This window comes from Larus michahellis, chromosome 2, assembly GCF_964199755.1.
Source record: "Larus michahellis chromosome 2, bLarMic1.1, whole genome shotgun sequence".
NCBI lineage: Eukaryota > Metazoa > Chordata > Aves > Charadriiformes > Laridae > Larus > Larus michahellis.
The window spans coordinates 94,132,322-94,149,310 of record NC_133897.1 but is presented as its reverse complement, the minus strand read 5'-3'; the positions used below and the strand labels follow the sequence as shown (position 1 = coordinate 94,149,310).

Sequence of the window (16,989 nt, the reverse complement as noted above, 5' to 3'; positions counted from 1 at the left end):
CGATGCCAACCCTTCCATAAAGTTCTGCAGGGTCCTGCAGCTGGATCTGCTACTGGAGCCAGCTGCCCAGCCTCGGCTTTGGTTTGCAGCTCCGGCGCCATCAGGCAGGACCAGGCAGTGGCCCGTTTCACTAGCCCAGCCTGGCTGTGGCCGGTGTTCCTGAGGGGAGCTTGCGGCTGCAGGCTCCTCCACTCCCTGCCCCGGCGCAACCCAAGGGAAACCAGGTGAGTACGCCTTGGGGGAAATTTGATGGCAGCAGCGTTACAAACTGGAAACATTAGCCCAATTTGGTCTTAGATGATAGCTTGCACAGCAGCGCAGACAGTTTAATATGCTGTCTGCACTAATGGTATAACAAGTTTGACGTATAACAAAAACCTGACAGTAACTGTAAGAAATGTTTCTCACGGGAAATTAAATGTTCACCCACACAGAAGTGACTATGTTAATACCAGAGGTGTAACTGCAGCGCAGTGTGCTAATTTGCATCTAGGCTGGTGTGCTAATTTGAACGTGGGTTGGTGTGATCCAGCCTAGTGTGATCCAGCCAGGGACTCCACCACCAGCTTCAGTTCATAGGGTACATCCACCTGGGCCACCACCTTTTGCCCTGTAAGGTACCATGTTATCCACCACGTGCCTCTGCCGGAGAGTCCAGCTGCTGCCACCAAGACCTTTAGCAGAGCCGTTCTCCCAAAAAGGCCTGCTCAGCAGCTGTGGTTTCTGAGGACGATGAACAGCACCAGTTTCTGACGCTGCCGTGGAGGCTGTGCTAGCCCTTGCTGCCGGTGCCACAGTGGCAGGGATGAAGTCAGTGGCTGTGGAGGTCGGGTGTTGGGTGGGCACAAGGTGTGGGCGCCCATCACTACAGCTGAAGCACCAGGTTCTTGTGGAACTTGTAGGGGGCCTGCAGGAAAGCTGGGAGGGACTCCTTATCGGGGAGCGCAGTGATAGGATGAGGGCTAATGGTTTTAAACTGAAAAGAAGGTAGATTTAGACTAGGTATTAGGAAGAAATTCTTTACTGTGAGGGCAGTGAGGCACTGGAACAGGTTGCCCAGGGAAGCTGTGGATGCCCCATCCCTGGAAGTGTTCAAGGCCAGGCTGGATGGGGCTTTGAGCAGCCTGGTCTAGTGGGAGGTGTCCCTGCCCATGGCAGGGGGGTTGGAACTAGGTGATCTTTAAGGTGCATTCCAACGCGAACCATTCTATGACTGTGTCCCGCGGAGCTGGCCCAGCACGGAGGGCTGTCGCTGAGGAGAGAGTCGGGCTCCGGCGGCCGGGCCTCGCCCGAGCTGACGGGAGACCGCCCAGGAGAGCCTTCGGAGAGAGCGGGGAGGAAGGAACGGCGGGCAACCCAGCCTTCATCACAGCGGTTCTTCCGGAGCGTGCGCAGGCCCGCCCGGATGGGAGAACGGCAACAGAACAACCGGCGGAGCGGGGCCGGGGCCGGGGCCGGGGCCGGGGCCGGGGCCGGGGCCGGGGCCGGGGCCTTGGGGAGGCAGCGCCAACCGCGCGCGCGGCCGGCGGGAGAGGGCAGGCCCGTCCCGCCTCCCGAGGCACGGATCCCGCGTCTATTGGAGGGCGCGCGCCTCAGGGGCAGCCAATAGGGAGGAGGAAGGCCCGCGTGCCGGCTCTCCCTCCCTCCCAGAGCCCCGAGCCCGATGACGTCAGGGCAGCGAACCTTCCGCTCGGCCCTCCCTTTCGCTCTCTGATTGGCTGAGCCTCCCAGAGTCCTCTTATCCGATTGGTTGGGAGGGAGAGAGGCGGAGCCTGGGGCAGAGCGGGCGCGGGATCCGCAGAGGCGGCGGCGGCGGCGGCGGCGGCTGGTGGGTGTGTGTGTGCGTGCGCGCGCGCGCGCGCGCGGGCTCGCTCGCGGGCTCGCTCGCGTGGCGGGGGGCGGACGCTGGGCCCCGGCCGTTGGAGGCTGTTGGCCACCGTTGCGCCCCCTCCTTTCAGACGCGAGGGCCCTCTCTGCGCTCCCCGGGGGGTGGGGAGGAGGGTCCCTTCGCCCTGGTGCGGAGGGTCGAAGGCCTCTGAGATGCCCTCGGGGCTCCAGTCTCGGCTTCCCCGCCCCCGGTGTGGTGAGGGGGTGGAGGGGGTTGAGCTGCGTGAGGCTGTGCCAGCGAGGGCTCCTGAGGGGAGGGCTCCGGCCCTGCCTTCTGGCCGGCTGGGTGGCATCGGCCTGAGCGCGCCCTGCAGCCGCGGAGAGGATGAAGCCTTGCCGGGGCAGCTGGCCTGCTACCCTTCTGGTTTTCCTGCCTCCGGGCAAGCAGGCTTTCCCCCTGTTTTAAATGGGTATATACGTTCATGTATGAATACGGTGACGTCCAGCACGTGGCTTGCCAAGCAGTTACTTACCCTTCTGTTTGCTGAGGCTGGACACTTGCATGCCAGAAATTCGTTGTTGGCAATGCTCTGATAAACCTCCGACTTCAGACATTTGCATGAAAGTGTGATGCCCACAACATCTGCGAACAGTTTGGGCTGTTGAAGAATGACTGGCTGTCCGCATACGCATTTGGCTGTCTCTTGGGGAAACTGATAGTAAGACTATGAAGACAACTAATAAGAATTAGAATCGGTAGAAAATGTGATATTAGAAGATACTTAAGAAAAATCAAACTGAATTTTTAAACTAGCTACTGCTATTCACTTATTATGACCCCTCAGAGCTGTTAGGATGATTACTAAATCTTTAGGAAGTGGTAACGAACTTCCGATCTTATATTCTGAATTTTACAGATATATGGAAATATGTCATGGGTGCTAATGCCTGCTGCTAAACTTTTTCTGAATTTAGCTCTTATGTTCCATAAGAAGTTTTTCATTCAACAGTTACAAAAGTCATGTGCACAGTGACAGTATGTTGTTTAGTAGTGGTTTAGAGAAGAGAAATAAATGGCTATGGCCTTCCATCTCCTGTTCACCTGTCGCTCAGCTGCAGCTGGATTGTGGTGGGATTTCGCACCTCATTGAGTAGGCACAAGTTACACTTCTCACAGTGCAAAAGTTGACAGAAATTTTTCAGAGGAAGCCTTATTTTTGTGTTGTTTTGGGTTTTTTTTGTTTTGTTTTTTAATTGGCTTCCCTTGTAAAGGCACTGAATTTGCAGTTAAAAGATGTTTTGACTTTTCTAAACAATTCTGCAAAGTTGGGCTGAAGTCCAAAAAAAAATCCAAACCAAAATAGTTTATCTCCTTATTGTTTATTATGTGTGTAACCCCTTCTGCCATAATCACTGTTCTCTCTATTGTCTTATGCTGATGCAAGGCTTTTTGAAAGTAAATAGAGTGGACCCCCCCACACACCCCAGATTCCCCCAGCTCTGTCTGGTATGGTATGTACCTTACACCTGTACCTTCATCTGCACTTTTACATAGTCTGTAGCGGATTCAGAAGAATATTGCAAGTTTACTCGTACTCTATTGGAAGGGGTGCAGAATATATGGACCTCCACTTTAACAGTTTTTGTTTTAAGTGTTCTCTGGATGGAAGCTCCTAGTATGTATTGAAGTTAAAAAAAAGAGAAATGAGAAATTGAGGTATTTTGATCATGTCGTACGTTAGACGTATGTCCCTTACGGACAGATGGAAAGATTGGAATTACTGTGTATTAAGAGCTTTGTGCAAACCCTGTTGAGGCAGTGGTAGGTTTCTTGTAATTTTGCTTGCGCCTATGTCTCTTCTGAAATCATGAATTCTTGACATTACCAGAAATATCTCTGTACATGATACACTGCAGAGAAAGACTTTTTTGAAAATACATCGTCAACATGAGCATATCTTTTCAAGTCTAGCAAAATGCTCCTTCGTAGCCAAATGTCATCTTTCCTATTTAAGTAAAAAATCGATGAAGGAATTTAAATTCTGTTTTCTAAAACTGAAAAACACACATTGCTTTAAACACACAAGAGCTTTGTTTCTCTAAAATGTAAAATTGGTACATTTTAGTATGTTCTAAATGGAATAAATAGTTTTGAACATTTGCTATGAATCTGTAAATATTTTCTTAATCTGAAAGTTTACTACATTCAAGCTTATTCATTCCACTTTTACCTCCCCTCAGAGATTTTGCATATAGTTTTATTTATTGTCTTCATTGTTTTCATTTTTATTACCATCACTGTAATAAATTTCATCATTCTGACAGTGATGTATAATCTGTCCTCTTCTGCACTGTGCTGTATTCTGTCAAATAAGAGTGAAAGCACTGGTGATTTCATTTAACAAGGCCAATTTTTGTTTGGCCATCTGTTACCATTCTTTGCAGTCTACTTACCTCCCCAGGAGACCTCTGGTTAGAAGCAAACTCTTTTTTTTTTTTTTTTCTTCTTTTCTTTCTTTGAACAAGGAAGAAAAGAGAACCTTGGTCTAAATGGCTTTACACCACAAAACTGGTTGCTTTTTGAAAGTGGTAAAGTGTCCAGACTAGCTAAGTAGCTTACAAGATCTACTGTGCTGTTTCTCTCAATTAAAATAAGGTATGTTTTCTTGTATATGTATTTAGGAATGGGGGAAAGCAGCCAAAGCAAATAGCTGTGAAATGCATTTTATAACAGCAGGTATTTTATGTGTGTTTCAGTGATGGAGACCCCCACCCACAGCACCGTGCACCTGAGCGACTGGCAGAAAAGTTACTTTGCTATTACCTCTGGCACCTGCACACCCGGACAGAAGGCAGATGAATACCGTGCCAAAATCCAGCGCATTCAGTATGCATGGGCAAACTCCGAGATCTCTCAGGTCTGTGCTGCCAGCCTGTTTAAAAAATACGCAGAGAAATACTCTGCAATTATTGACTCTGACAACATAGAGACTGGCTTGAATAACTATGCTGAAAACATTTTGACTTTGGCAAAGTGTCAGCAAAATGACAGTGACAAGTGGCAATCTGCCTTGACAACAGATAATGTATTTGAATTAAAGTGTGTGCAAGAGAGGATGCGGGCTGGCAAAAATTTCCAAAGCTCTCAGATGGCACCAACAGATGCCTGCATACTGGCTGATAAAGGGGTCAGTGCCTCTGCTGCTCCAGGTCTTCCTAAACTCAGTATCTTCAGCAGTGCCAGAGAGACTGAGCTCTGTGCTGGCTCAGCAAAATGTGAAAGTCGGGGACCAGATCTCCTCGAGCATCCCTCATCTTCAAAGTCTCTTCAAAGCAGTGTGCCTCCTGTGACCAAAACTTCAGATATGCTTCCTGCCTCTTCAGCCTACTTAAACGCACAGGTTCCTACAGGTTTCCAGGCAACTCCACTCTTCGGAAATACAGAAGCAACAAGTGGTAGTTCTCAGAAAATGTCAGGACATTGTCGTGATGGGCAGAATTTGTCTCTTTCCAATCAGTCAGCTGTACCTGCATGGTCCACAAGTTCTGGAAAAAGAAAAGCGTTTTATGGTCTGTCTGAGGAAGGCAGCATGGTGATTCCTAACTTTGCTCCATGCCAGGCTTCTGTTAGCGCAGAAACCAGTACTTTTTCAGGGAATAGAAACAGAAACGAAGAGAGCACTGTTCCTGGTTTTAGAACTGCAAAAGAACAGCTGTGGGTGGATCAGCAAAAGAAATCTCAAAACCTACCCCAGCGTGCACCAGTCTCGTCATATGGAGGTGTAAAAAAATCACTGGGTGCAGGCAGATCTCGGGGTCCGTTTGGCAAGTTTGTTCCTCCAGTACCAAAACAAGACAGAAATGAAAATGGAGGAGCACAGTGTAAACCTCATGCAAGAGGAGCAACAGATCCATCGCTGCCTGTAGATGAACGACTGAAAAACATAGAACCAAAAATGGTTGAACTCATTATGCACGAGATCATGGACCATGGGCCTCCTGTCAACTGGGATGACATTGCCGGAGTTGAGTTTGCTAAAGCTACCATAAAAGAAATAGTAGTCTGGCCTATGCTGAGGCCAGACATCTTCACTGGGTTACGTGGTCCTCCTAAGGGAATTCTTCTCTTTGGCCCCCCTGGCACTGGCAAGACTCTTATAGGCAAATGCATCGCGTGTCAGTCCGGAGCGACTTTTTTCAGCATCAGTGCCTCTTCTCTGACTTCGAAGTGGGTAGGCGAGGGAGAAAAGATGGTCCGTGCGCTGTTCGCTGTGGCACGGTGTCAACAGCCAGCAGTGATTTTCATCGACGAAATTGATTCTCTGTTGTCTCAGCGTGGAGATGGGGAGCATGAGTCATCGAGAAGAATAAAAACTGAATTTCTGGTCCAGTTAGATGGGGCAACAACTTCCTCTGAAGATCGTATTCTAGTGGTTGGAGCAACAAATCGACCCCAAGAAATTGATGAAGCTGCCCGAAGGAGACTAGTGAAGAGATTGTACATTCCTCTTCCAGAAGCCTCAGCTAGGAAGCAGATTGTTACCCGTCTGATGTCAAAGGAGCACTGCTCTCTAAATGAAGAGGAAATCGAACTCATAGTTAAGAAATCAGATGGATTTTCTGGGGCAGACATGACACAGCTCTGTCGAGAAGCTTCTCTGGGCCCTATCCGCAGTCTGCAGTCCATGGACATTGCAACCATCATGCCAGACCAAGTACGGCCTATTGCTTTTCTGGACTTCGAGAGTGCCTTCGGAACCGTGCGGCCCAGCGTCTCCTCGAAGGATCTAGAGCTCTATGAAACCTGGAACCAGACATTTGGCTGCGGTAGATAATTGCATCCTAAGCATTTCACTGAAACATTTCTTTAACACTGTCATGTATTAAACCCATGATAATTTAGGGTGTCTGCACTTCTTTTTGTTTCTGTCTTTTAATTAAATCTTCTTATGTTATGCAGGCAGATGTCTAGGCCCTGGCCTGAGGTTTAGCCCACTGAAAAGACCATGAGAAATTGCTGGTCACAATATGAGAAATTGCTGAACACAAGCGGCAGAGTGAGAAGCTGACAAAAATTACAGATGGCTGCTGCAAAAGGTTGGCGAATTTCACTGATATTTAAGGGTCAAACCTCACATATAATTAAAGGGAGTAGCGGGTGGAATCTTGCAAGGCCCACTCTGCTGTATCAGTGACTCCAGGCTGAGGGGACCCAGGTAATGTTATCAGAAATAACAGTTTTGGGTAGGGATGTAGCAAAACCGGGACTGATGGGGAAAAGTTAGGGGAGCATTGTTTGGGAGGAGGCAGGAGCGGAGGAAGGAAAGAGTCAAGGTGGATGTGGGAAGATTAGAAGGGTGGATAAAGGGACAGTCCCATGTAAGCAGTGCTCTTGTCTGATGGCTCTGCGCCACATCACTGCAGTTTATCCCGGCTTCTTATTAAATCCTTTTTCTGATGATTTTCTGCTTGACCTTGTTTTCTGCGCTGCGTCTGTGTGTTAACAGGAGGTCTGAGCACCTGCAACTGTAGAAGAGGCCATGGGTCACAGGGGCTGTAGGATCTGAGGGCCAGCCATGGGCCAGTGTGTTTAGGGGCAGGTGCTGTAGGGATCCCGGTGTGAGTGCAAATGGCACTAACAAAGCTCACTAGCGAACTTCAAGCTGGACTGGCTGGCAAGCAGGAGGAAACCAGCACCTGGAAAGAGCCCAGATATAAGCCAGTGGCAGGGTAAGGGGGCTCAGGGTCTGGGCGTGGATTTTAGATGAACTGAAATCCTGTGGCAATGTTTGAAGGCTCTGTGAGTGTGGTGAAGCTGGAGAGAGAGAGAGAGAGAGAGAGAGAGAGTGTGTCTGTGTGTGTCTGTGTCTCTGTGTGTGTGTGTGCGTGTGTGTGTGTTAGGGGCTCACACCCACAAGCAAAACCAGCTAAACCAGCGGCACCTACACCACCCCAGCAGCGAGTAGACTGGGAGTGCACAAGAAGTTGGGAGGGGACACAGCCAGGACAGCTGACCCCAACTGACCAAAGGGATATTCTATACCATATGACGTCATGCTCAGCAATTAAAGCTGAGGGAATAAGGAAGAAGGGGGGATGTTCAAGATTATGGTGTTTGTCTTCCCAAGTAACCATTACACGTGATGGAGTCCTGCTTTCCTGGAGATGGCTCAACACCTGCCTGCCAATGGAAGCAGTGAATGAATTTCTTGTTTTGCTTTGCCTGCATGTGTGGTTTTTGCTTTACCTATTAAACTGTCTTTATCTAAACCCATGATTTTTTTCTCATGTTCACTCTTCCAGTTCTCTCTCCCATCCCACAGGGGGAGTGAGCCAGCAGCTGCGTGGTCCTAGTTGCTGGATGGGGTTAAACCACAACAAAGCCTCAGGGTGAGAGTGTACCCGATTGGGCTCTAGTGACTGGGAAGGAGAAATCCCATGTCCCAAGTCCTACCTAGGGTCTGAAATAAATGCACAACCTTTTGTTCACATAACCTGTCCTCACCCACTCACTGGACAGAGCTACTCCTGAATGGAAAATAAATTAAAAGCTTTCTTTTGGATTCTTTTGTTAGTGTGTCAGAGCTGGCAGCAGTGGTGTCCATGCTTTATTTTCAGTTTCACTAAAGCACTTTTTCTCCTGTTGGGGAAAATGCAGAGCTTGAAAGCTAGCCGTACTTAGATTTTTCTAAAAATGGATAAATGCTGTTCAGCTAGCATTTTTTTAAAGCCATTTGGGAACTACAGGGGCTATGAGACTATACTTGAGCTCAGAATAATTTGCAAGACTTTGCATTTCTTAGAGCTCATCCTGATTTAAACATTAAAAAAAATCAGCTCTATTCTTAGCTTATGTTTTTAGTAAAGTATGGTATGGATTAGAAATTGTTTTTCAGAGATTTAAAAATTCAGGTCTGCAGACTTACCTTAATTTTTGAAATAGTGCAAGTAGAATAATTAGATTATTTTGTAAGAATGAATGTGTGACGTGATCCAAACTGATTGACTTTGGTGCCACTTGGGTAAAGATTATGAGATTAAATCTACTCTGACAAGTTTAGTGTTGGAGAGCTATAAACATGTACTAGGTAAGTTTGTTGTTCTCTCCAGCCCAAAGGAAATGAATGTTCTTTAAAATCTTTTCTCAGGCAAGCGAATGAAAACCCCAGAGAATGTTAATTGTTTAGTAAAACCTAAAGGTTGCTCAAGGGTAATAAAACCCTTATGTATGATTAAATAATTGCCTTTTTTATGCTGGGAGTTACTCTGGTATGCTATGTGAGTATCCTGTGCTCATCTGTATATTCGTATTTTAATGGAAATGGCTCTACTGACAGGACCAGTGAGAATGCACATGGTGATAGAGAATAAAGCGCCTCCTAAGATGACAAGGACTGGGAGGGAAATGCTGTGCCACTATATCTTCTGCAAAGTGGAACTTCTGAAGGAGATAAAAGGTAGAACCACAGCACCAGGCAGGAATATTCTTTCTCCTACTTAGGTTATTCATTACTTAGCACTCTCTTGAATTACGTGAGCATTCTTTTGTTTTAGAAAGCACATAGAGATAGTGAAAGGGAACATTAGGTAAAGTTAATTCTTTTTTAGTAATGATGCAGGTAACGTGACTATCTCTTCAGCCATCTAGCAATATTCAGGCTTTGCTGCAGGACTCACAAGTCAGCAGGACTTCCAATATTAGCCCAATATGCATTTCATAACCTGCTATAACAGTGCCACCAAACAAGAGATTAGATCGCCGGTAACATAATTCCACAAAATGTAGAAAATTGCACAGAAGTAGGGCATGATTGCAATTTAAGGGAAATGGTGCAGATAAATCCACTTTAATGGATCTGTTTAGTATATGCAGAACCCTATGTACTTCATTATTTATTCTTTTCGGCTGGCTGAACTTCGTTAGAAGAAATGGAAGACTCTTCTCTGGTTTTGTGGTTCAGTAACATTTGGTGCCCAATCTCTTAGTTTCTCTTAAATAAAGGTAAATAATTGCAGTCCTGGAAAGGTGAGATCTTACTAATAATCAAGGCAATTCAAACTCTTTTCATTTTCTCAGTGCATCTTGTAGTTGAGCTAGCTAAATTGTCTCCGAGCAGTATGAAATCCCCAGATGCGTTTTCATTTATAGAAAACTGCTGCCAACACAAGTAGGTAAAAAGCTGATGAAGCGGCAATGGTCATCATCTGCTAATGGCAAGTGGATGAAAATCAGACCAGCCTCTAACAGCATCGGTAAGATTATCCTATTGAAATAAGGCAGTATCAGTTTTTCTAATAGAAATTATGGAACTACTCCCAAGCCAACATGTCACTGGAAAAAAACCCTGGATAACTGCTCCACCGCGGGTCCGTTGAAACCAGCTGTGTCCAGCGTGGGGCAGCTCCTGGCCTCTTCCTACAGAGGCCACCCCTGCAGCACCCCCCATACCGAAACCTTACCTCCTACGCTCAACATAGATGCCTTCAGCAGAGCAAATCACATAACTGTAGTGCTTAGTGGAGATACTGACATAAAATTCCCAAAGGCTAGATTTCTTAGCCTTACTTTTTAATGTTTTATTACCATTCTTTACCTTATCTGCAGAAAAGCAGTCATGTAGCTATAAGCAGTTGCAGTACTAATAGATCTCTAGCACTTGTTTTTATCCCATTAGATCAGAAACTTCATATAATCTTGGCTCATACACATGAAGCCAAAATTGCATTATCACAAAGTTATGGGTCTGGAAAGGACTCGAAGAAACCATCAAATTCTCACTTTGTGTAGGGTGAATTAATTTTTGTGATTCCTAGTGCATGTTTTGCCTAGTTTGCTCTTTGAAACATTCAGTACTTAAAAATCTTTGGTCTCTTTTTGGACTTAAACCATTTTTACTATTGAATATTCATACCCATACCAGGGATGATATGAGCACACTCAGGACTTCCTGTATACGGTATATGCTGCTATGCAAACACTGATACTGGTAGGATAAATACTTAATGGTAACCATTAGAAAAATGGCTTTCTTGCCTGGATTCTTCTTTAGCAAGATTGACGACGGGCAAAATTCTTCCCCAGTGCCTCATTGCAAACATTTTGTGCCTTATCCTATCCTTATTGCTCCCAGATATGGGGAAGTGTTTAATCGTCCCCTTTGTAGGAGGTAATTAAAACAATTGAGATCTGTTGTCCTTTAGCATTACAAAACTACCTAGACTAAATAAATGTCACTCTTCCACTCTTTTTAATAATGTCCTGTTGGTTAGACTTCTGATCACTCCTGTGGGTTCACGTCTCTCCTGTGCTGTGATCCCCCAAACTGGATAATGCTCGTCAGTGACAGGGGATGAAACTGGAGCAGAGTAGAAGGCCTGAACATGGGTACCAGGGTGGAAGATAGGTGAAGTTTTCATTGGGGCATTCTGCTTGTTTTTTCTTGACAGTTTGTAGGTCATTTTGAGCAAAGCTGTTCTGAGAGTGCTGTGTTTTTCTATCTTTCCCAACTCTCTTTCAACAGCAAAGTTGTGCAGTGGAGCGTCCCTCTTCCATCACTTAAGTCACCAAGGAAAACATTATCACTGCTGTGGGAAAGACCCATCTGAAATCTTTTTTTATATGGCCTTGCCCTTTGTCTGTAACTGCACTTTGAGTATGGTTTCACAATTAACTGTGCACTGGTATTACAATAATTTAATAATTTCTGTCTTAGGAAAATACCGTGCAAGAGTTGTAGAAGACTCACAGCAGGTAAGCTATGTACATATTCCCATATTTCCAAGGCACATTACGTGTTCTGGAGGAATATTAGGTTGTTTTCTTGTGGCGGAGGAAGATGCAGCAGCAAGCAAAAGGCAATATTGCTCTCGTTCAGAAGCTGACGGTTGAGGAAAGTGAATGACAGCTGCAGGGATGCTGAAAAGATACCGAATCTGCTTTTTGGCTGTCAGAGGGGTGATGCAGTGCTTCCTCAGTGTAGGTGGCTGGGGAGAAGGGGAACAACTGCCATTTCTCCACCCGGGCATGACTGGAGCCATTAACTGGTGAGGGAGGAGGGGACCAGAAAAGGGGAACCTTCAGCTGTGCAAGCTCAAGGAGGGGCAAGGCTGCTCGTGCTGTGGACGTGGCTGTAGCATGACAACCACGTAGTTCATCCTGACTTGGATGTGCGCGGCTTAGATGGTCTCTCAGATTCGGTCACAACACCCTAAGCCTAAGAGTGTCCCTCTACTTGAGCTGCGTTAGTTTGTAGACTTCATGGGCAGGGTGGCATCTTGTGTTCTCTTGTACTTCCAAACATACCACGCTTTCCTCCGGCTACCGGTGTATGCAGCATGGTCAAACATCCAGGCTAGAAATACAGCTGGGCTCTTCTGAGGCTTTTCACCAAAGCCACGTGAGGAAGCCTTCCACAGGAGCTGAGGCTTTTCTTACACTGTGCCGGTAGAAAATTCCAGTTTCAGATTAGCTTGCCCACTTTTGGAAGTGGAATACTGCAATCTGAAATTCTCACTGGGCTTTGTAAAGTGGAAACATCTGGGCACATGGAACTAAATGACTGATAATGCATTGCTTTGTAAGACCATCTATTGTGCATTTGCAGTCAGGACATTTGTTTATAATAGTGGCTTGTTTTTTAGAAGTCGATCATAAAATTCCAGGCAGTGGCTTGTGAAAATTCCTACCCAGTTCTTACAGGTTTGGAGTTCTGTACTGTGGGTTAAAATGTAATGAGGGATGAAATTGCCTAGGTTTCTGCTTTTAAATGTAGAGTAGCTTCTATGATTTTTTTTCTCTATTTACTGATGTTAGTAAAACTGTCTTTTGATAACTTTTTACCTACAGCTCGAGAAAAGGGTGTCTCTGTCAGTTGGGATGGTCCTTCCAGTTAAACCTGTTACACAAAATCATTTTGATTAATAGGCATCACCAGTTAGAAATGTTACTCAGTGGTGATTAAGACCTACAACTCTGTTTTCTCCTTTTCCAAATAAATAATTTTATTTTGTGCCAGTTACAACTAGTGACTGCTTGTCCTTGCAGATCTGATGTAACCAATGTAATTTCTTGTAAGAGCTTTCATGAAATAGAAATAAGAAGAGGTGTGAGATATTGACATAAGGAGTTTGAATGCTTTTGATATATTGTATTTCTTGCCTACCAATTATTTATCGGTATGCAATTACTACAGAATATAGTAAAGGATATAGCCATGTAAGTAGAACTATAGAGACTTCTGATTTTTCTTAAATTATGGGGAAGTTTTTTCCAGAGAGGGCATGAACTCTGAAAGCTAGTTTCTGCAAGCTATTCTGGTGTCAGCTACCCCAAGAATGCTGTAACTTGGCATCAAACTAGAAAAAGGAAGAAAATTCAAATAGAATCAAAAGAGAAAACTGAAAGGTGCTGTGGGGAAATTGATTATATGTAAAGATGCAAATAAGCATGTATACTCTGAAGTTATTTGGGCAATGGTGATATCTTTTTCAGTATCTGTTAATGGCTTAACATCCTATAAAAGCACACATTTAGCAGTGATGGCGTAAAATTAAAGAAAAACTACACTTTCAGGAAGGTCACAGAAATTCTGGGCTCATATAGCTACAACTGGAGAGAAGGAAGAGGTAGAAAATACGTTTGTAGTGACAAGGGAGGAGGTGATGGGTTGTTTGTTCCCAGGTTCTGTGATTAGTCTGTTACTTTCTGAACATCCCTAGTGATTTTTTTCAGTAATTTTAATTATAAATTTAAAAAGTCCCACCCTGCTTATTGTAGTGCCTTATTGTCGCATGACAGTAAGTCTTACAGTTGACTGAAAAAATTTAAATGTGATAATTAAAACATTGTGACATCAGAAATTGTTCCAAACCCAGGAGTTTTGCACCAAAGAAATGGAAGAGAACTGGAGATCAAATTTTCAGAAACTTTTGCTGTCCTCTGCTAAAAATATGTTCTAACGCTCTGTCTGTAAATGTCTCAGAAGGGACCAACTTGAGCATGCTGGAGACTGCGCCGGTGTAGTTTCAGTCTTGAAAACTGTTTCTCGTGTGCTTTTAAAAGTAGTTATGGTAGTACAGCTCCCCAGGTAGTTATGATAGTGCAACACCCTCCTCTAGTGACCCCAGAGTAGGGGTAATTTATACCAGGGAAAAAATATACCATTATACCTTTTAACTGTATAACACAATCCCCATAAAAAATTACATCTTTTGAGAGTCTGTTTGTCCTTATAGCAGTGGGAAAGGAGAACCGCCTCATTTCTGTGGCTATAAAGGGATACAGCCGTTGTCTGTAGGTGACTCTTAATATCCTGGAGACACCTGCCTGCAGGTGCAGGTGACAGTGGTGCTGCTGCTTCTCACCAGCCTCAGGCGGGGGATGTCTTTCCCACAGCGCTGTCAGCAGAAAAAAAACTGTGCAATGGGAAACGTGAGCCAGATGAACTCATAAAAAATTTGCTGAGATGGGCGTATTCCGACAGCCTTAGCAAGACCAAAAGAGGCCTTGCTCAGGCTATCCTACGTAGGGCTTAGAAATTTATGGAGAAAACAATTATCCACGGCAAATCCACTGCATTCCTAGTAACAGGAGAGTCTTTTCAAGGGAAAGCAACACCTCTTGACACCTGTTGACTTGCTCTTTTTTATAGCCTGCCACCAGATGGAGATCTTTTCCCAAAGAAGTCTGCCCGGTTTCTTAAGGAAAGCCCAAGGGGAGTCCAAGTTATGTTTCCTTGTTTTGTCACTTAAAATCATCCAGTATTAATCACTTGTAACTGGCATTTTATTAAGAATTTTTGTTGGTTCTTTGGCTGAACTTCGATTTTTCAGAAGATATTTTTGGAGGGAGCTGTGAAAACCAGCCTGACATCTCTAGAACTCCCTATTTAACAAAGATAGGATTTTTAAACATTAATTTTACCTTGTGTCTCAGGCTGTAATATTACACTGGAGCTGGGAAAAGAGGTGAAAATCCCAATACAGTGCGATTGTATAGAAACTGATCCTCGATCTTAGGAATTTTAATAGAGGAGTAAGTGAGCAGATATGAGCAGTCTCCCAGGCTGAAGATCCTGGAAATGCATGGAAATGTAGATACATAACAGGTTGGTAACAGGAGCTGAGTCTGATTAATTCAACAGGCTCAATTCACTTGAGTTTTGGTTGATAGCAAATGGTATTTGTTGCTCTCTCCGTGTTGCCTCGCGAGTAAAAATCATTAATGCTATTGTAATAGGGTGGAACATCTGGCACCACTGGCCCACCACTGGGCATCTTACCCCAGCGGTGCAGGGACCTTCTCCTGACCGAGCTGATGGAAGACCCAGAAGACAGAACTCCTACGTGCTGGGTAATTAGTTAATTTTTGGTGATCCCTCTGATAATGTTTGACTGAGTTGTCTGGGCAGCGTAAGGCATGCCCCTTTGTGGTCAGCATTGTGGATGGTTCTCCTGACTGAAGAAACCACTCAGCTGATTTCTCCTGAGAGAGAATTCTCTGGAGCTGTTGAAGACTTCACCCCCTTGAGCACATTTCAAGCAAAAATTGCTGATGCCATCCATGATCATTGATCAAGTCTATTAAAAAAAACCCATATGTATTTAGATATAGGTGGCTAATATTGCTCTATCTTCCTGAGTCCTCCGGTTTCTCAGTTCCCTACTGTGTGGGTCAGATGCTTTGCAGCCAATTTACATCAATTCCTGGCACTGTTTTTAAAGGAAGCAAGGGGGAACAGTGCGAAGTCTCACTTTCTGCCAACAACAGGAAGCGTACGCTCTTTGAGTCAGGCAGCCTGTTTCAGCCATGCCTTTGGTTGAACCAACAAATTACTGGGCTACAGATTCGGTCTTCAACACGGTAGTGCAGCTCAGCAAATCCCTGGAAAGGCAACAGCACAGAGCGGCGGCGTGGATGGTCTGGGGAAAAGCCGTAAGCTGCTGCGATTCCCTTTTTGGAAGGGAGCATTGACTTTAAAGACCAGTCCTCTGAGGGAAGAGAGAGGAAATGGCGGTAACATCTCTCTCGTGTTCTGTCCTGTGGGTCTGAACACGCTGCTACTGAAATCTTGCCAGGGGAGGCCGCTGGAGGAGTCTCCTGCTCACCCAGGACGATGCCATGTAACATGGCTCTCCTGCCTATAGAATGGAGAGAGGCGCACTCTTGGATCCTGTACTTAATTTTGGTGTCTAGAGCAGGCTAAGGTACTCTGTGGAGTCTGGGAATTTGTCATGTCGCTCTCCAAGACTTTCATAAGTCAATCCAAAATCCCTATTTTGTTTTTTCCTGCTACATAGTTAAAATTGAAACTAATATGAGGCTGCCTTAAAAATATAAATCCCTTTTCTGAAATATGCATCTTTTCCTTGCAGGAACTGCTTCCAGGCCTACTTTTTGTATGCTGATTTTACATGGCACTTGTACTGTTCCTTTTTTTTCCTTAGCACTGCGATAAAACTTTTTATAAAGCTAACTGCAAAAGCCAGTGTTTTTACATCTGCCTTCGTTCCTCCCAGTGTTTTCCTGATGCAGAGGCAGACTTACTCTAAAGAAGCCAAGAATGAGCAAAGTGCAATTTTCTGAAGAAATTATTTTTCATATTTTTCTCCCCCCAAGTATTTTTATTGTATTGTGTAAATTTTCTCTCCACTGCCACCAGACCTCTGTGCCTTCGTTTCTTCTAGGTATTTCCTCTCTAGCTACAGGCCAGCAAACCTGCTGAGGTGCCCTGTGGGGCTGAATACATCCCCCGCGAGGAACTGGGGTGTCCGGAGGTGCTGGGTAAGGCTGGAGGTGGCAGGTGAGTGCCCCTGAGGTGGCTGGCTGAGGGCCAGGGCTGGGGCGCTGCCTGCTCGCCCGTGTCCTCCGGTGTCGTTGCTGCCGCTCGGACACTCGAGGAACTTCAGGCTGGAGATGCCGGGCGTGTGTACACTGCGGCATCCGAGTGACATCTTGTCAGGAAGCAGTCGCGATGGGGAGAGCTTAGAAAGCAAGACCCGGCTAGCTTATCTATGACAAAGCATTTATTCTGCTTTTCTGGAGAAAAAAGCTCCAAGGATGACCGCAGAAAGCACTGAGAAAGACTGGCTGTGTGACTTCCCACGCTGGCGTGGCCTGAAACAGCGGAGGGACGTGGCCATCCGTCCCTGCATGCCCTTTGG

At 45.4% G+C, this 16,989-nt stretch overlaps 1 protein-coding gene across 2 annotated transcripts; it reads left to right on the top strand.

The window, feature by feature from the left end:
- The first annotated feature begins 1,780 nt into the window (after positions 1–1,780).
- Positions 1,781–8,100, top strand: FIGNL1 (fidgetin like 1). Of its 2 annotated transcripts, XM_074576292.1 has the most exons (3): positions 1,781–1,828; positions 4,585–6,654; positions 6,788–8,100. In XM_074576292.1, exons 2-3 carry the CDS (start codon positions 4,587–4,589, stop codon positions 6,835–6,837), a joined length of 2,118 nt encoding a protein of 705 aa, XP_074432393.1. In that variant the 5' UTR covers positions 1,781–1,828; positions 4,585–4,586; the 3' UTR covers positions 6,838–8,100. The 2 variants fall into 2 exon arrangements, with proteins under 2 accessions (XP_074432393.1, XP_074432392.1); XM_074576291.1 differs by lacking the exon at positions 1,781–1,828 and having other exon boundaries at positions 4,463–6,654; positions 6,788–6,973.
- The last annotated feature ends 8,889 nt before the right edge of the window (positions 8,101–16,989 follow it).